The following is a 20,956-nucleotide window of genomic DNA, read 5'->3' as shown; positions in this document are numbered from 1 at the left end:
TTGTATAGTGCCATTCCCAGAATACTCTTCTGTTCCTCACTTCTCTTTTTATTTTGTGTCTTCTTCAGAGAGTAATTCCTACTAAATACTTAAAATAAATTGACTACAAATTATAGATACACCATTGGATATTTTAAATTGTCCAAATGGGTGTAATTTAACAGACTGGAGACCAACCTATGCCTACATTGATACTCTGTAAACCCCTGTGAAGTGCAGAAAGTACTTACCATTGTACCATGTAATTAGGGTTTCTATATGCATATGAGAATGACTGCAGATCACTCTTATAGGAACAGCAAAGCTAATATTAATTACAGTGCACACAGAGGCATTTAAGCAATCATTCCTCCTTCCACACATTGTGAATGGAATGGGAAGAAACTCTAATATGAGATACAATGAGAAGTACCCTCTGTCATGAAATTCAAATTGGTTTGCAGGGTATAAATCGAAATGTAAAATACTGGTTTCTGAAACTTTGTACATGGGTCTCTGTGCAATAGGTGGCATCTATTTGCAGGTGACAATCAGTTCAGGTTTTACAGCATGCACCCACACATTCCCATAGGTCAAGCAGTCCTCTCACCATCTATGCTACCCTTGTTAATATATGTTTAATGTCCCCTGCTAGTCCTGTTTGGTATGGGTCCAACAAATCTGAGCAAAATTCTGGAATGGTTCACACAAGTGTTTTGACTGATGCCATTTTCCCAGTATCCTACCACTGGACAGAAAACTGCTACTTGGTTTACTTATGACTAAACCTTTATGATCATTCCATTTTATATCCTAGCAAATTGCACCACATACTTTTACGTGCTGACATTGGCTGAATGTAACATCCAGTTGTGTGTTCAGCTAGCACATTGTAGCTGCACATGTTTGTGTGTGTGGGGGTGGGGGTGGGGTGCACCAAAGAAAAAAAAAAATACAACTGTTGAATCTGATGCACATTTTGTCATCATTGGTACAGAATATGTCATATATAATTACAGAGAAAATTATTCTTCTGTTCCTCCAACTATTCTGCAGAAAAATTTCTATTATTTTAATGTGCAAAATGTGGAGTGTGGGAATTAATAACACATCTGTGTATTTATTATAATAATAATAAACAAAAACTTACATTACATTGGTGCATAAGATCATAGTGATTTTTCCATAAGTTTAATAAACTCAACAGATACACATAAAACAGACTTTAGTCATCACTAACATATTCTCCTTCACTATTTACAACAGTCTGATAATGCTGGGGTAACTTTTCAATCCTTCGACTGTAGAAATTGAGTGGTTTTGATGTGAAGAATTCACCAAGCCTTGTTCGGAGTGCATTTTCATCTGGAAAGGAAGTGTCTTGAATGTTGTTTGATAGACAGCAGAAAGGTGAAAATCTGAGGGCACAAGATCAGGTGAATAAAGTGGGTGTGGAATGACTTCCAACCCCAACTCTAGTATAATTTTTTTTTTTTTTTGGTCAGTCTAGCAGAATGCAGGCAGGTGTTATTGTGGAGTAGCATCCCTACATGGTCTAAAAGACTGCATCCTCAAAACATCTCATACGTTGATAGTAAATGTCAGCAGTAATGGTTACAAATCGGGAAAGCAATTCATAGCACACCACACCATCACTTCCGCCAGGTACTTAACATTAATTTTTGTGGATGTGCACAGGTCTTTGTACGGGAAGTTGTTGCTTTGTTTGGGTTCAGCCATTCCTTTCTTCTCCTTACCTTAGCATAAAGACACCATTTCTCATCATCAGTAATGGTACAAGATGGGAGTGCTCATTATTGTTCACAAGCCAATTGATGAGCCTTTGCAATACTACTTCCCTTTCTGTGCTGCATGTCTGTCCTCCTGCTATTCTTTTCCCCTTCCTTGGGGATCGAATTGTATTCCTTCTTCGGGAAACCAAAGTTCTTGTTAAAACTGTGTATGGATTCATCCCATCCACACATCTTTCTTTTCCTACCCTTCCTTTTCTTACCCTTCCTCTGCTTTGGCATTGGAAGTCTCTCTTTTTTCCTTTTCTACTTCTTCCTCCCTTTGCGTTCGTGGAGGCTGCCCTAAGCATTCAATGCGCAAACGGTGACTGTGTAATGTGTAATCCCCAGCCCCAGGTCAGCAAGGAGGGCTCGAACGTAAACACTGGTAAAGGCCAGGACAGGGGAGGGATGATGATTGCCTGAGCTGGTACCTTCCTCTATGCCAATTGGTCCATCCATCTTGAGTCTGGGAGGCGTGATCTGAGGTGTGGACAATCATCTAAGGCCCCTAGCAGGAAGGAGTGCACCATCAGAGATGTTGGCAATCATGGATGATTTCTCCATGATGTGTTCCTTATCTCAAAAATGTAAATAAGCTGAGATAAAAGAATCAACGTCTCTCCCAGACGCACCCTGATACCCCATGGTGTCACACACAGAAGATTGTCACAGATCCACGACAGTTAATCCATTTGTTATTCGGAAGGGTGTGATGCTGTTGTCGGCCCTTTGAAATCCTGTTCTCGATCCCATAATGAGATCTTGCTTTTGGAGACAGATAGTGCTTTTCAAGTGCAGAAACTGATTGATGCACCACGTCTCAATGGCTATCCTGTTAAAGTGGAGGCTCACTGCACTCTGAATTCCTCCCATGGTGTCAGATCCACTCTGCTGCCTGATGGCTTGATTGAGGCTGAAGTAACAGCCTATCTCACTACCCATGGAGTGACTGCAATTCACCGCGTCATAGAAAGGGCTGATAAAGAATTAGTGCCAACTCGCATTCTATTCCTCACATATGACTGTATGGTACATCCATCAAAAATTAAGGCTGGCAATGAAATTATTACTCTCAGACCATAAATCCCTAATCCACATATTGCTATAAATGTCAGCACTACAACCACACTCACGAATCTTCTGAAATGCAGCCAAATGTGTAACCTGCGGCAGGGACACTCATGAGGGTGCATGTCCATCTCCTTCCCCTCACTGTATCAACTGCAAGGGTAATCTTGCTGCTTTGTCCTATGACTGTCCAATCTGTCTCACTGAGAGAGCCATTCAGGTGATCCAGATGAAGGGAAAAGGTTCCTACTCGCATTGCTCGGAAAAGTTGACTAGCCGCAAACCTTGTACACCACTCTCTGGCAGTTATAGTACAGCTCTTGCTACACCCCAGCCCATGAAAGACATGGCTATGCAGACCTGCAATTTCAAAGTCAGTGTCATAGGAGTGAAATCATCCAGCTTTGAAGGTCACCCCATCATCTTCACCTGCTGCAGATGCTCACCATACCAAAAAACCTTCGCTTGCACCGGCGAAATTGCATGTCTCACAAACAGAAACACAGGAATCAGATCCCTGCGATGACTTTCTGCGCACATCTAGCCAGTCGACATTTGGGTCTGCACCTGACAAACGCCAACGTTCTAAGCAGTCAGACAAAGACAAATGATCTCCACTCAGTGTTGTTTTTCAGTGGTGTCACTAAGTGATACCCTCAGCTGGCTGACCTCCATTTCACAGAGATGCACCACCAACCACAGGTGACTACTGACACCTCTGTCAAACTAATGGACCAGGATCCTCCAGCCTGTGGACCTGGTCACTGTGCACATTTGAATTCTGGCACTCTGCAGCCACTGCAGTGTCCCCTTATTTGACCCATCTCCTCTCTCTCATCAGATATGGTTATTCTCCAAGCATTTGCAGCATCAGATCCAATAGGGTTGAACTGCAGCTCCTCATACGATCATACTGTCCTCCAGGAAACAAAATTACACCTTCACGTTCACTTTCACCTCCCACACTTCACTCTGTTTTTATCTTCCTCCTGAGGCGGGATCTCCGGCTCATGGGGAGCCATGTTGCTCATTCAGAATGACACCTGTAGTCACACCATTTCCTTGCACAGCCAGCTTCAATCTATTGCTGTCTATCTGTCCTTTCCCGCTTTCACCTTCTCTCTTTGCAGCATCTTCTGCTGTCATCAGGGCAGACATTTTGCAACTTATTGCTCAACTTCTTCCTCCCTTTTAGATGCTCGCTGACTTCAGTGCCCACCATCCCCTTTGGGGTTCTCAGTGCCCCTGTCCGAGAGGCTCTCTCATAGTAAATATCTTCAGCCATCTCAATCTAATCAATTTGAATACGGGTACACCCACATATCTTTCTGATTCCACAAACTCCTTTTCCCACTTGGGCCTTCCAAACTGTACTGCTCAGCTCCCTTGTCGTCTCGAGTGGTCTGTTCTCTCTGACACACACACTCGAGTGACTATTTCCTCTGTGTCATTCATTTGCTAACACCTATCCTATCTGTGCATCCAACCAACAGGCAGCTTTCCAAAGCTTACTGGCAGCTCTACTCCTGTCTGGCCACTTTTGATGAACACCATTTCCCCTGCATTGATGACCAGGTAGAATATCTTACAAAAGCTAGTCTTACTGCTCTGGAATGTTCCATACCTTCCACTTCTTCCTTGTCATGACTTGTCCATGTCCCCTGGTGGACTGAAGCATGCTGCTACACAATCTGTGTGTGAAGACGTACTCTCCACATTTTTCAGTGCCATCCCATGACAACGAACTGTATCTGTTATAAACAACTATGAGCACTGTGTCACATCATTTTCAGAGATACCAAAAAAAGCCAATCAGCTTTCTTTTCAAAGCTCTTTTAACAGTTTTACTCCCTCATGTGTTTGGGGTAACCTCTATCGGCTTTCAGGAGCCATGGTCCATTCCCTGGTTCCTGGTCTGACCATGGCCTTGTCATTGTAGACCCTCTTGATGTTTCCAACACCTTGGGCCAATATTTTGCAGATATTCAAGTTCCACCCACTACCATTCTGCCTCTCTCCCTTTGAAATGGATTGCAGAGGCAAGGATGTTACCTTTCTCCTCCCAGAATCGTGGATGTTATGATACTGCTTTTACTATGAGGGACCTCAAATGTGCACTTTCTTTGTACCGGTCCTCCAATCCTGGACTGGACGGTGTTCACATTCTGATGTTGCAAGACCTTCCTCCTGAGGGCCTACACTTTCTCCTCCAAACATATAACCGCATTTGGACAGATGGTACATTTCCCAGTCGCTGGCACAAGGTCGTTGTTATTCCCTTACCAAAGCCTGGTCAGGACAAACACCTTCAGTCCAGCTACCACCCAGTTTCCATTACCAGTATCATCTGCAAGGTGAGGGAACATATGACTAATAGTTCGCTGGTGTGGTGGCTAGAGTCTCAGAATATCCTCATTAATGCCCAATGCGCATTCTGTAAGCACCGCTCTGCAGTTCATCATCTCATCACCTTGTCAACTCATATTCTGAACAATTTGTTGTGGAAGTGCCAAACTTTGGCCATGTTTTTTTTTTTTTTATTTTGAGAGGCCATATGACACCTGCTGGATGACAGGTATCTTCTGTATTATGTGCGAGTTGGGTTTCTCAGGTCACCTGCCCCTTTTAATCTGGGAATTTTTAAAAGACCATATTTTTTTTTAAGGTACGTGTGAGCTCAGTTCTGTCGGCCACTTTACTTCAAGAGATTGGTGTTCCTCAGAGTCGTCCTATTTGCCATAGCCATTAACCTTATTATGGACTGTCTCTTGGTAGGTACCTCAGGCACTCCTTTCATTGATGACTTTGCAATCTATCGCAGCTCTCAATGAACCTGTCTTTAGCAATGTCTTAGTAATCTTCACTGGTGGAGCATCAACAGAGGCTTCCGCTTTTTCGCTGACAAGACTGTATGTGTGAACTTGTGGCGTGAATTTCTTCCCCCATCCCTAAGTCTTGGCCCATTCCTTCTTCCATTTGTTGACATAACAAAATTCTTGGGACTCACGTTTGATAGGAAATTCTGTTGGTCTTCCCACATCTCTTACCTGGCAGCTTGTTGTTCTAGCTCCCTCAGTGTTCTACCTCTTGGGGAGTGGATCAGACCATCCTCCTCTGTGTTTAACGGTCCCTTGTCTGTTTGAAACTGGATTATGAATGTATCATATATTCGTCCGCATGTCTGTCTATCTTACATTGTCTTAACAGCGTCTGTGATTGCTTGATACATTTAGCACTGCAGCCTTCTATACAAGTCCAGTTGAGAGTCTTTATGCTGAGGCTGCTGAATTACCATTGTCCTACCAGCAGGATGTTCTCCTCGGTCGTTGCATGAGCCGTCATTCTTCTATGGCCGGTCACCCATCCTGTGCTACCTTTTTTGATGATTCCCTGCACTGTCAGTATGGGCTGCACCTGTCTTCTCCGTTGCCACCCAGAGTTCACTTTCATTTGCTGCTTCGACAGCTTTGCTTTATGCTCCGTGCCATGTTCCCCATAGGTGTGAGCTGTTTACCACCCTTGCTTTGTGCTGAGATGTGTGTTCATTTCAGACTCCATTCGCTCCCAAAGACACTACTCTGATCTGGTGTATCGCAGTGAGTTTCTTGCACTTTGCACGCAGCTTGAGGGCTGTATCTTCGTCTAGTTCGACATTTCCAAAACAGGCCACGGTGTTGTGTGTGGCTTTGTACTTAGCAATGATCCTTTTCAGTAACAGCTTCTCGACCAGTGCTCAATTTTTACCGTAGAGCTTGACGCCCTTTATCAGGTCACCCAGTACATTCACCAAAATTGCTTCCAAATTTTGTCAGCTGTTCAGAGTCTCTGTGTTCTTCAGAGCCTTCATGTGGTGTATTCAGTCCAACCTTTAGTACGATGGATCCAAGAATGCCTCCACTTGCTGACTGTGGGGGGCGCCAATGTGACGTTCCCAGTCACGTCGACATGCCAGGACATGAGGTTGCTGAAGCCACTGCAGAGGCTGCATGTCTCATCCCTCAGCCTGCTAGTTATTCTTTTCCCCTCAGATGGTCTTCATGTCACTGTCTGTTGGCATGTAGTATCACTTTGGAGTATGTAATGGTCTTCTCTCCAGGGGAACAAATTTTGGGGTATTAAGCCTCTCCCAATAGCATGGTTGACTTCCTCTCAGCCCTCACATCGCGAGGAGTCATTTTAGCCCAGCTGCATATAGGACACTGTTGTTTTAGTCACTGCCATTTATTAAGTGGCGATCCTGCCTCACTTTGTGCCTACTGTTCTCAACCCTTGACAGTGCGACACCTTCTGATCAGGTGCCCATTTTTGAACTATTTACTTTTACATCTGTGTTTGCCGTCTGCTTTGTCATATGTTTCAGCTGATGACATGCATTTTGTTGATTGCGTCTTACTTTGTATTCGACGCAGTGGCATGGTGAAGCGAATTTGAGCCCCCCTGCGGGGTCCTCTGCCGTCTCAACGATGTTTTGAGAAATTTTCCCTAGGGATGTCCTTGTCCTTAGCTGTTCCTCTTTTAAAGTTGCTTGATTGGGTTTTCACCTTTTTCACATCAGGTTTTTATTTATTACTTGTTTTTTCTTATGTTATGATACAAGCAGTTTGTACTCTAAAATGCCAGCCAACCGTAAACACGAGTTTTGCACCTTCCCCATTACATGCAAATGTCACACATTGGTGGAATGATCACAGTTCATCACATTTGTCAGTTTTCAATACACTATTGTGGATCTTTGTGGAGTAATGAGTTTAAATGATCTTCATTAAACCCTGAAGGTTTCCTGATTGTGGAGAGTCACCAATGTCAAAAGGATCCTTCTTAAAATGAGAAAATTATTTTCTTGCTGTGCTCTGTCCAGTGGCATTATCCCCATACCACAGTGCAAATGCTTCTAGCTGCCTCCATTGCTGTCAGTCCTCTATTGAACAAAGAAAAGCATATGTCCAAAATGTTCTGACTTCTTCACTTGGCACTCCATTTTCCAGCATTCACAACTCGACTCTTTATCTTCAAATGACAGTATGTAAACTCAGATAGTAATAGTGAAAATGACAATCCATAAATAAACCCATAGTAACTGGAATACCAACATGCAAAACAAAAACACTGTGAACTTATGCACCAACATAATAATTGTTCTGTGTGTAGCCATATTTACAAATTAATTTGAGATTTGGATGTAAAATTATTTATTCCACATATTTACAATGTAATAAGCAAATGATCCATGGAACATATAACTAAATAACAAGCTAAGTAACCACAAAGCACTGCTTTTCATCAGATGCTTAACAAAGAGGTCTTAGACACACAGGTGGTTCAATTCTTAATTTTGTTTTATTTTTACTCTCAAATTAAATTCATACACTCTTTACTTTGAAACAAAGTTTCTGTTACTTGTTAACTCTTCTCTTTGTGTGCAGCGTTTTCTATGGATTATGTAAAGTAGAAGTCTTACTTCCTTTTGTGCAGGTGGACTGTGTGGTCACAACAGCTGGTGGCATTGAGGAAGATTTTATTAAATGCCTAGCACCAACATATATTGGCGATTTTCATCTAGATGGCCGCAGGCTACGTGAAAAGGGCATCAACCGGATAGGAAATCTTCTTGTCCCAAATGAGAACTATTGTCGTTTTGAAGACTGGGTGATGCCTATTTTAGACAAGATGCTGCAAGAACAAAAGGAGAAGGTTTGTAAACTGTGACAGCACAAATAATTTTACATATTCATACATCAGTTTAATTAAGTAGTATAAAATGCTTTTATTCCCACTCGAATCTAGTTGTGAATTCCCTCTTTCTCTCAACTTGTCAGTTTTTCAACACAAGTTCCTCTCACAGTTCCTCTCTCTTCTTACATCCTTATCGTTCACTGCTCTTCTTTTCACCTTCATTCTTTCTTTTTCTCTTGCATTGTTGTCTCTATATTCTTCAAAGGTGATGCTTTCAATGTACTCTACAGTTTTTGACTGCCAGCGGTAACACTAAAGCTAAACTTTCCAGGAGGTGCAGGATGTAGGAGAGAAGTATTCTGTATTTTAAAAGCCAGTGATGAAAAACAGATAATTTTCTTATCAGTTTTCCTAGTGTTCAAAATGACCGCAAGGTACGATTTTATTTTCTCATTATCTTGTAAAGACTATCACTCATATGATCATCAATCTTATTGACATTTCTAATATATTTTTGTAGATTTATTACCATAACATCAGTGTCTTACTGACATTTCTAATATATTTTTGTAGATTTATTACCATAACATCAGTTTCTTAAAGCAGTGCAGTTTTAGCTTTATTGTCAGCAATTAGTGTAGGTAATGATTTTCCATCATAGTCAGGAAGAAAATTACAAGAACCTTGGTTCCCTCTAGGGGAAAAAAATCTACTTTCTCTTGTTTAACCTTTCCTTTCTTTTGCAGTGGGACCTACACGTTTTACAGTTTGCTTTTGTCTCTTAGCTAGGTAGTTTCCATGCTAAATATTAACTACAGCTGCATTGGCCCAGATTTGATTATGATCTAAAAATTTTTGAGTGAAAGACAGTCACTGTTCTGATGTCCAAAATACAGTGTGAACATACGCCAACACACCACTGTTGAACCCAGTACTTATCTACATGAACTAGTATCTCATACATCAGCCTAAGAGTGAAACAAGTGTTCAGTTCTTCATACTGAACTATTAGTAAAATGCGGGGCAACCTGGCTCCTACATTTGTGTATATCTTCTGTTATCGACTGTTTCCTTATCACACTGCCTGTTTCTTTCATTCTGTTACCATTGCAAACTCACTCTTTTGTGTTACCTGTTTACCCTTTCTATACTTCACAGCTTTATTTGAATTTTCGTTCTTCTTACCTTTGCATTATCCTTCAGAACTGCTATTCTCTTTCCTAAATCTGAGCCTATGTTCTGCCCCTAATGCTTTCATCGTAAGTTGGATTGTAAATCACAGTATTCCTTTTTTCTTTCTTTCCAGTAACCCCCCCCCCCTCCCCTTTTCCTTTGTGGTCTGCATATATGCAGAATCACAACATATAATTTTGCTGAAATCGTGCATGATGTATATGATGCCTTACTGTGTAATAACTGAGAGTGGCTTAAAAGAATATTCATGATAACAAAATTTCTTACATTGAAATGTTAATGGAAAAAATGTTTGTTGCCAAGGAGCCATGAACAAAACATTGATGGACTCACAAGGGTAAAGAGTCTCATTTCTTACATACAGCTTCTCTGGGACACAGTATGTGATCATGTCTGTGAAAATCTGTTTGATAATATGAGCATCTTAAGGACATTCTTTCTATCCATGAAATATGTACACAATTGTGAATATGGACAACATGAGCAGTATAATGGGATGACTAAAATAAACATTTCTGTTGGACCGAGGCTCAGACCTGGATTTCCTGCTTACCATTAGGCTGCCCGAGCAAGCTCCGCGATCAGACCCAAACTTCCACATGTCATCAACCATGTGTCTACAACCTGCAATCGTACTTTCGTTTTGTATATTCCCATATAGACATATGAGAATATACATAAATGGGGAGCACTCCATCCGGATTAACTTCCATGGTGGAATTGATGTTCTGGTGTATGGTACTGAGATGTATGAGGAAATCATTCAGTTTGTCTCTTCCACGTAGCCATACAACAAAGGTGCCATTGATGTACTGGATAAAACAGGTTGGTTTCCATTGGAGCGATTCCAATAGTGGTTGGACTAAAAGATGGAAACACCATGAGAAATGTGTGCTTAAACATAAATGTAGATGCTAGCCTAGACTGCAGGTGGCACCATTCTATTTGTTCACGAACGACACATGTGCAATGCCTTTGATACATTGCAAGTGTGCCAGAGCTAAGTGAATGTGAAGGGGAGCAAATAGTCTTGTGGTGGGTCCTTCTGTAACCAAGGTAGCTGAAGTATTTGACGTTTGAATAGGTACCGTATCGAAGATTTATATCGCATGCAAAGAAAGTGGAAAAATCATCTGCTAACAAACTGCCTGTTTGCTTCTGTCTGGATTTCTTTGGCCAACGTTCGTCCGACGATTTTACTGACGTTCCGCCAGCACGAGTGGCTGGCATTGTCAAAGCTTCACCCTCCATTGCCAGTGGTGAACTGGAGCCGAGCTCGCGGCCACAGATTATATGTGCCTGGCACGCCAACATCTGAGGGCTTCTCCACGGTCATTTCCGGTGCGGTTCTCCTCTTGCTACCTGCGACAGTTGTTTGCTGCAGTACGGGAAGCCAGGATCCGTTTAACTTAAGACATTCTTCTTTCTTGTTGAAGCTAATTCCATGTTTGTGTATTTATACAGCTTCTCTGAACAAGCAGGTGTGATAGTGCTTGTCTACAGTCAGAACTTCCGTGTCGGTGAATTTTATTACACAGTCGGTCTCATTTAGTGCGTGCTCTGCCACGGCCGATTTCTTCACCTGCCCCAACCTGCAGTGTTGCTTATGTTCTTTGATCCTGGTGTTGATTGATTGTCCAGTCATTCTGACTTAAACCAACAGTAAAAATATATGTATATAGATTTCTATCTCCAAATTTGTGTGTGTAATGACAGGTTGAATATTAGTGATGGAAAATAGGTGTTTTGAGATAATGTGTTTCACAGGTCCACATTATTACCATTGTTTAATGTGACATATTTAAGAAAGTATTCTTCATGTATGTTACCCTTAAAATTACCTGATTAACCCCTTCAGACCTACAGTACATTATAGTGTACAAAAATTTTAAACCAAATAAATTTGCCACAAATTTGGAAAAATTAGTGTACTCTGCACAATCTTTTTATTTATTTTGAAGCCATTAATGGGCCCAAAACCAACTAAAATTTTGAATTACCACAACCCCCAAAATAGATTATTGAGATCCCATATTTTGTAGTGACCAAAGGATTTGAGTTTGTACTTGTAAAATACTTGTGTCTGAAGGGGTTCAAGACGACACTCAGTGTTTTTGCCTGTTCTTTGGTTCAGACATGTCTGGTTGGTCGGATTCTTCCTCAGGATCTTTATTGGGCTAAGCATGCTCTTCAGGTTAGTGAGTGATTACATTGTTCACGTGTGTGGTGCATTATCTCGAAAGTTAGAATGAATCCTCCGGAAACATCAAGTGAAGACAGTATTCCAACTACCAGCTAAAAGGAGGACACTGTTTGATAGTGTCCAGGACAACCTCGGACTTTGGAAATTGTGGGTCTGTTGGATACCCTGGCAAAGTGGCATTACATATATATGTCAGAAAGTCCATATTGCAAACATTAACAGTGCACCAGGATTCAACAGTCTAATAATTCAGCAGTCTCGAAAAATTGCTTGTAGAAACTACATAGAATGGATTAAAACCATACTAATGTTCTGGCACTGGAGTCTTAACTTCTGAGAGTGTGTCATTAAAGAGTCTATCGTGATTTGAATAAGGGAACCTCTGATCAATTATGATAGTGGCTGCATCCGTAGCAAAGTCAGGGAACCGACACTCTAATTACAAAGAGGAAGGGAGTATCTGACAATGAACTGACATCAGAGTCAGGCAAAGCAATGGCATGAACTGCACACAGTGACATGTGAGTGGGAAGAAGACCTTGGATGTACCCTCAGCCCTGGGCACATACAGCAGCAGCAGTTCGAAGGGAAGCTGTGCCAGCAATCACTTCATCAGCTCTTCATGAGGGCAATGGGTTTGCTCACTGAAATATTGTGCCTGTTGGACACTTACATCTGGCTGTTGTGTAGGTACGTGGTGGAACCCCCCCCCCCCCTCCCGGATGTGGTAAAGTTAAAATTTATTAAAAACAAAAATGAAACAGTGATTGACCATAAGTGTCAGCAGAGACATTAATTATGAATGTGCGGTAAGGTGCGGATAAATGAAAAAAAAAAAAAAAAAAACGTCATTCACTTTTCTTTGTACATTATTTTGTTACTGACACACTCGTATATAGAAGTTCTGTTAAGATGTGCTGGTCGGAGTATGACGGGCTACAAGTGTTTTGTATCATATATGTTTCAAAATAAGAGAAGACTTGATATCAGTATTAAGTATTTTTATTGAAGTGGAACCAAGTAAGGAGGATTATCTTAATTTTGACACACACTCATGTCCTTGAAGTCGGCTGCCTGCATCTACAATTGAAATGTAAGAGAGGAAGTCCGAATAGCGTAAATTTGTACGTGCAGAACATTTCTAATAATTCATTTGTATTATCGTTTAAATTTTTCTTTCCATCCATATGTATAATATTTCTTATATATATTTTTTATTATTATAACACAACTGGCGACCTGAGTGCGACGACTTCAGGGCACTGGTTGTAAGTAGGGTTTGTTAACTATTGTTACAGTAAGAAATTTTTGTGTCATTGTTATTGGTCATAAAAGCTAATTGTCTGTATTTTCTGTTTCCAATGGCGGAGAGCATGTGAAGCAAAAAGCCAAAAATTGAGGAGAAAATTTTGGAAAGGAATAAACATTGGACACAGGTTATGTAAAATTTTTCCACAGTAAGCCGTTTTGTTCGGCGCAGCAAAGGTAAGATGGCTACGTAAGTTGCTTGCGTGGTTACGCTTGGTAGCACCTCTTTTGATGTAGGTAGAAACCTTTTCCACATTATTCCCTTCCTTGAATTTTATGGTAGAAAATTTACAGGAATTTTTCAGTGTGTGATGCATTGCCGGTAAAACTTACAGAATTGTGACACAATAGCTTGCGCATCATAATAGACGTAAAACAGGCTTTGACATCGCGTAAATTACAATAACAAGTGTAATAATTAGCATATGAAATTTTTAACATTTTTGTGAAATTTTTATGTTTGCATATTCATACAACATGGCAGAAAAATATGTTCATTGTTGATAGTAATAGCGAAAATGCAACCAGCCAAGATGGCGTAGAATTGTGCGAGCGAACAATTGAAGTTCAGGTGCCGTGCATGCCTACTGTAGAAAGTTTAAGTAGGTCAGAGATGAGTGTCGCAGGTGTGACAAATGATAGTGATGCTCCAAAACAGAATAACCTTGACGACGGTGTTTACAATTGACAAAACAATGTCACACATCTCCCAGAGAGTTATACCACTCATGAATGAAACATTGGAGAGCAATACAAATATGACTCTTGATAACACATTATAAACACCATTTGTTCACAACACAAACATTAACTTCGGAAGTACAGCTGACAGCAACCACAGCAGTACAACTGAAGCACTGCTGTGGCAGTTATTATCTAACATAATCACGAAATTTGATGGTATGAACACCAATCTCAGTAATATGAAACCCAATATGAACACCAATTTCAGTGCTATGAAGCAAAATATGAATACAAAAATTGATAGTTTGACACACAATCTGAACACTGTCACACAAGATCTAAATATAATGAAACAAGAACGAAAACAAGTATTCAAGGATATGCAAGACACAGTCTCACAGAAATTCAGTGGCTTAGTCAAAAATTTTCGCACTAAAATAGACTAAAAATTGAATGATTTGAAAAAATAAGTAAAGCATGAAGTACTTTCTGAAGTTAAGAGTAACATTACAGAGTTAAAACAGAAAGTAGATTCTTTTAATGACCATAATGATCTAGTAGAGCAACAGATAAAGAAAATCACAAACGCAAATACAAATATCGAAGTCACACAAAACCAGTTGTGTTCGACACTAAAAAGGGCAACCACTGTCAAACTAAATAAAGACTATGAAGGTGTACCTCTAGCTGTAAAAGAGCTTACTTTAAGGGTAGCAACATTAGCAGTTGACTCAGCATGTGCTAAGAAGGAGAGAGAGAAGATCAATGAAAATCTTGAGTGATATCATTAGCCAAGCTGAAGCAGGTACGTTAGATAAGGATAATACCATTGCAGAGAAGTTAGTAACTGATTGTAAGTTATACACAGATGTAGAAAAGGCTATTCAGAAAAAAGAAAATGAAACAGTGAACAAAGTAAACATCAATCTACAAGCCCGGAAGATAGGATCCGCAATCTTTTAGAAGAAAATATTACCAGATCTCGAAATATGCATGTAAATAATACAAGGCTACAGTGAACAAACCACAACCTGTTGGTATTTATCCACAAATTGTCACGAGTCCCACAGGAGGTACCAGTAACAGTTATAGAGTGCAAAATGTAACCCATAACTCCGATACCTGAACAATTACCAACTGGAATTACAGGTAACTACAACAACAACATAAATATGACTGAAAATGCCATTTGTCTACCAACTATTTTTGCAGACAAAGGTTTGCTGAGACATTGACAGTTTCCTACATTCACTACTGAAGGTAAAATAATGAATCTGGTAGTATTTATCAGTTCTTTTCATCATGTATTTCCCCTCAACTGGATGGAAGCACAGAAAATCAGATGTGTCATGGGATATATGCAAGGTGACGTTCTTTTATGGCAACTGAAGTGGCCAAACATTACAGCAGTTACATCCAATTTGAACGAGCTTTCCTCGACAAATACTGGTCTGAGGCAGTGCAAGACAGACACAGATGCAAGGTTTTCAATCCCGCACCATTCAATGGAAAATACGATAGTCTGTGTGGATACTTTGAAAAATACCTGAACAAGATACACTACTGGACGAACCCAATATCGCAGGTGTTAAAAATTTTGAAAAGTCGTTTACCATCGCACATTAGAGAAAAATTAGTCACAACACCAGAGCGCGGCACTGAATATTTTCTGTCAGTGCTTGATTCTATTGACTTGACCTTTGAGGTAAGACCTGTACCCAATAGAGCAACAGATAATCAGGCCCAACAACAACATAGTTATGTAAATCAGTCTGTAAAATTTGGTGCAAACACACAGCAAGGATGGCGTACACAACAGCAAAGTTACATACCCAGAGGTAACAAGTACAGTATTGGGAATGGAAAAAACAAATGATTTAAAAGAAATTTTCAAAACAAAAGGGTAATTTCAACGCATGAGCGAATTACAATCCACCATCACAAGGCCATTTGCCAAAAATGAACAGAAACAGTCAGCTGCAACAGTGGCTGACGCGCGACAACAATGCCATGCCTTACGCTGTTCCCCAGTCAACGTTTGGGCAGCAAAATAATGGCACAGCAGCCCACGGCACAAATTGGCGAAGTACCCACACAGTGCAACTAACTGAAATTACTCCAAGTAATGAATTCAGTCACACTACATCGTCGGAAAACACCATCTGGTCATAGTTAACCCCAGGCTATTGACCTCTCAGGAGATCGGGGCATGCTTGTTCCAGATGTGAGAAGAAGGAGGTAAAGAAGTACCCAAGGTCATCAGTTTTGCTGGTTGCACATTATCAGAAGCAGAAAGATCTTACTCTGTGTCAGAATTGGAAAGTTTAGTTGTAATATGGACATTTAAAAAGTTTGAATATTTTTTGTGGGGTAAGAATACTACATTTTACTGTGACCATCAGTCACTGTCATTCCTTTAACATGTAAATTATTGCACCATAGATTAGCTTGATGGTGTCTATATTTACAAGAATTCAGTTTCGAGATATTTATATCAAAGGAAGTCGGAATGTTATAGCAGGTGCCTTGTCTAGGTTATCACAAGGTTTAGACGAATTTAGTGAATTAACAGAGCAAGATGCAGAAATCAAAATGTTATTAATGGAAGATACAACACAACAGTCTGATTACCATAAGTTTATAAGCAAATGAAACTTATACAACAGCAAGAGTGTAGATGGAGTAAAGTCATGCAAAACCTTAAGCAAGATGAAAGTGGAAAGGTAAGTAATTGGTATCAGGAGTAAAAGGGCATTTTGTTTCATAGGAAACATGAAAAATCTGATCAATGGTGTGTGTGACACACACATGAAGTATGGAGACATTGTGGAGTAGGCAAATGTACTGAAAAAATTGCAGCACTTTGTTATTTTACAAATTTGAGAAGGCGAGTCCTACAGGTATTAAGAACATTTGCAATATGTCAAAAATCAAAACAGTCCAATGTGTCAAAATATACTGAGCTACACCCAATACTCACAAAAAAAAACCTCTAGATGTAGGATCTCTGGACGTAGCTGGTCCATATCCAAGAAGTAGAGGATGAGTAAGATACATAGTAGCACTATACGATATTTTCTCAAAACATATCAAAATGTATACCATTAAAAATGCAACAGCCACAAATGTCAGGAAAAGAATTGAGGGAGACTATTTTAGAAGAGTAGGTAGACCAAAGGTACAACTAACTGATAATGTTTCATATTTTATTGGGCAAAAGTGGAAACAATTTATGACCTCACAGGGCATAAAACTTGTATTAGTAAGCTTCTTTCACCCAGAAGCAAGTCTAGTAGAACAAGTCTTTAAAGAATTTAACCAGTTTATTAGGACATACAACCCTCAAAAACATACCCAATGGGTAGAATACATAACTCCCTTCATGCAAGTTGTCAATAAACTTCCCCATTCTTCAACAGGTTTCACACCTAATGAATTGATGTTCCACACAAAACAATCAAATGAGTGGGAGTCGCCCATACCAAAGGTACCCACTACAGAAATGACACTACAAGACAAAATTAAACAAGCCATGGCTACAATAGAAAATAGGGCTGAGTATATAAAGAAAATTTATAATAAACTGAAACATGTTGCACATTTTTTGAAGGGCAACATGTCCTCTTACGGATGCACCCTAAATCAACAAAATTTGGCAAACTGAATAAGAAGTGGCAATTACTCTATTCAGGACCATATGTAATTTCCGAAATACCATATCCTTTTACATTCAGATCAGTCTATAAGAAAACAGGGAGAGAGAAGGGTCTCCACCCTGACAAGGATATAAAAGCTTTTACAGAATGATGAAGCTAAGTAGCATTTTTTCTTTCTATCATAAGATAATTGTACATCGTGTACATAACTCTAAATGTAATTTTTTTTCTGGAGTGTTTTTTAAGATAAAGTAATGTGTATAGTCATAAGTAATTCTTTTGATTTGCACACGGAGGCATAAAATTGACAACAATGAGAAGTAATACACCACTTCATGCAAAGTGAAAGAATAAATAAAATTAGCATCATCACTGCGCGGAAGAACAGAATTACGTTGGGAGTAGCAAGTACCAAATGAAGAAACGGGCCGCACCTTGTAATGATATTTATACAAAAGTCATAAGACAATGAAAAATAAAAATAAACATTGTCGCAGTATATCTCCATGACATTTATCAGTACCTATTCACTGCAGAGTACACACAAACATTTAAGCATGTGATTTTACAAAAACCATTTAATTTTTATTGTGTCACATGAAATCTTGAATAATTACATTTCCATGTATTCAAGAAAGATAAGTCTATGAGGTTAAAACTTCTTCATATTTCACACTAAGCTACACATGAATTGAAGTAAGCAGCGCTAATGCATGAAGAAACAATATGATACTAAGTGGCTGATTAGTCAGTACACATTATTTCCATGAAATAATAGTTCCTGGACAGTTAGTCCATGACTATGAGTAATATTTCCTCATAAATCCTTGCACCAGTAGATGAGTATTTCCTTTCTTCCCTCCCAAACAAACGAGGTGCTGCCAAGTGTAGTTAGGCCAGTAATGCATAATGTTTTACTCCTGTTTCAAATGTTTTTCTCCCTCCTCTACCTAAAGAAGAAATGAGCTCCCATAAGTGATAAAAGCTATAAAACGAAGCATAAATATATCATATGCTTGTATTTAAAAACAAAGATGATGTGACTTACCAAACGAAAGCGCTGGCACGTCGATAGACACACAAACATACACACAAAATTCAAGCTTTCGCAACAAACTGTTGCCTCATCAGGAAAGAGGGAAGGAGAGGGAAAGACGAAAGGATGTGGGTTGTAAGGGAGAGGGTAAGGAGTCATTCCAATCCCGGGAGCGGAAAGACTTACCTTAGGGGAAAAAAGGACGGGTATACACTCGCACACACACACATATCCATCCACACATATACAGACACAAGCAGACATATTTAAAGACAAAGAGTAATGTGTTATGTAAATAATTTGTATATGTGATGTGAACAAAGATAAGTTAAAACTAACACACAACTGTAATAACAGAACCCAGTTAATGAAAAATTTGACATTTTAAAACTTAAGAAATTTATGTTCATTATATAACCAATGGATAGTCTGTCAGCCATATGTATAAGCTATCGTGTTATGTATATTGTTGTAACTCAATATTTGTATGAATTTTCATTGGAAACCAAACTCCATGTGAAGGAATGAACTTTAAAGACAAGCAATTTATACAATGTTTTGGATGGCTATATGTGTCTTTCAACAAGTGGACGGTCATGTGTGGTGACATTAACATAAGTGTGCGAGGAAATAAATTCTGAGCATCGTGCCTCACAACGCTTGATACATTAATAAGTAACTATAGTTGTTCGAGCCAGTACTTACCTCGTCGATGGATGCTGTTGGCCAGGGTTCTCTCAGCTGAAAATGTGAGTACAGTGGGTAATAATGACGCCCTGGGTATAAAAATGGAGGTCTTCGGCCACAGCGTTGGATTTTGAATAGTAAGTACACACCCACTGCACTCAGAATGAAGACAAATGCCATGGCAATTCTTTAATATGTGGTACTCAGGTGAAAGTGTGACGCTCAATGTGAAATCAACACTAAGAAAACGAGTGTGACGGTAGCATCTAACATGTTGACCTTTAGCAACTAGTTCTTAGTCGCCAAATCTGCCAGTGCACAAGCGCGAAACCCAGCAGTGAGGTCGAAGCAAACTGAACATTATTGTCAGCGCACTAAATTCAAATATGTAATGGACTATCATATTATGTATATATTCTTTTAATTTCTTGTAGAACTCTAACATAGGATAAGATGACATATCCATTCCATTAAATAAAAGAGAAGCCAACAAATAAAGGGCATCGACCCCTATTGGCGAATATTAATTTAAGTTATGCACATACAAAAACACTGTTCATCTCCATACCATGTCAACGTACAGTGTGGGGGCAATTGTGTAGGCACATGGTGAAAACCCCGGTGACATGGTAAAGTTAAAGGTTATTAAAAACAAAAAATGAAAGATTGATTGACCATAAGAGTCAGCAAAGACATTAATTATGAATTTGTGGTAAGGTGCGGACAAATGAAAAAAATCATCACTCATTTTTCTTGGTACATGATTGTGTTACTGACACTTTCGTATATAGAAGTTCTGTTAAGATGTGCTGCTCGGAGTATGACGGGCTACAAGTGTTTTGTATCAAGAAGACTTGATATCAGTATTAAGTATTTTTTATTGAAGTGAAGTGGAACTAAGTAAGGAGGATATTCTTATTTTTGATACTCAGTGGTGTCCTTAAAGTCGGCTGCCTGTACCTACAATTGAAATGTAAGAGAGGAAGTCCGATTAGCCCAAATTCGTACATGAAGAACATTTCTAATAAAGCAATTGTAATATACTTTAATTTTTTCCATTCACATATGTATACTTATTATTCTCTTTTTTTACTACAACACACTGTCAGCCATGAACTATTTCGTCTTGAATTACTCTAAGAGGAGCTGTAGAACCAAATCACATACCACCACAAGGCGAAGATATATCACAGCATGAAAGGACTTGACAAGCTGCACAGCCAGAGGCGCTGGTAGCGGAGTGCCTTTACATTCCTTATGAGCAGCTGTGAAGAATGTGTAGTGTCGAAATTTGCCGAGGCCTATCATATTGGCTCACTGGCAGTCAGAAGAATTAAGAAACATGCCAGCATAGCCATTGTATGGGAAAAAGTACACGTGGCTCACTGGTTCTTGTGTTCAACTAACAAAGTTCTATTTAAACTGCATGTACAGCTGCCAACCAGTTCAGTTCCTGGCAGTGGGAATGGATTGATGGAGTCACATGGGCCACAACAGATTCTGCAGAAAGGAAGTCCATTGGACATCAAACATCAAAATTTGAGCATATATCAGGGAAACAAGTTTCTGATACTCCCTGCAAGGCTATCATCAATCTCATTGCAAAGAATCTGGATGAGGGTGCTGTTTCAGTTCTGATGAAAGTACTTTGCGCTCTCTCCTAAATCTGCACTTA

At 39.7% G+C, this 20,956-nt stretch overlaps 1 protein-coding gene across 1 annotated transcript in view; it reads left to right on the top strand.

Moving 5' to 3' along the window:
* Nucleotides 1-20,956, top strand: part of LOC126259935 (probable deoxyhypusine synthase) — a 66,562-nt gene that overhangs the window by 5,968 nt on the left and 39,638 nt on the right. Inside the window, exon 5 of the mRNA XM_049957030.1 lies at nt 8,313-8,531. Within this exon, the coding sequence (XP_049812987.1) occupies nt 8,313-8,531 (219 nt within the window). The remainder of the gene's footprint in view (nt 1-8,312; nt 8,532-20,956) is intronic.

The sequence above is a fragment of the Schistocerca nitens genome, chromosome 5 (genome assembly GCF_023898315.1).
Source record: "Schistocerca nitens isolate TAMUIC-IGC-003100 chromosome 5, iqSchNite1.1, whole genome shotgun sequence".
Classification (NCBI taxonomy): Eukaryota; Metazoa; Arthropoda; class Insecta; order Orthoptera; family Acrididae; genus Schistocerca; species Schistocerca nitens.
The sequence above is the reverse complement of the archived record's forward strand: the minus strand, read 5'-3'. Positions and strand labels throughout refer to the sequence as shown.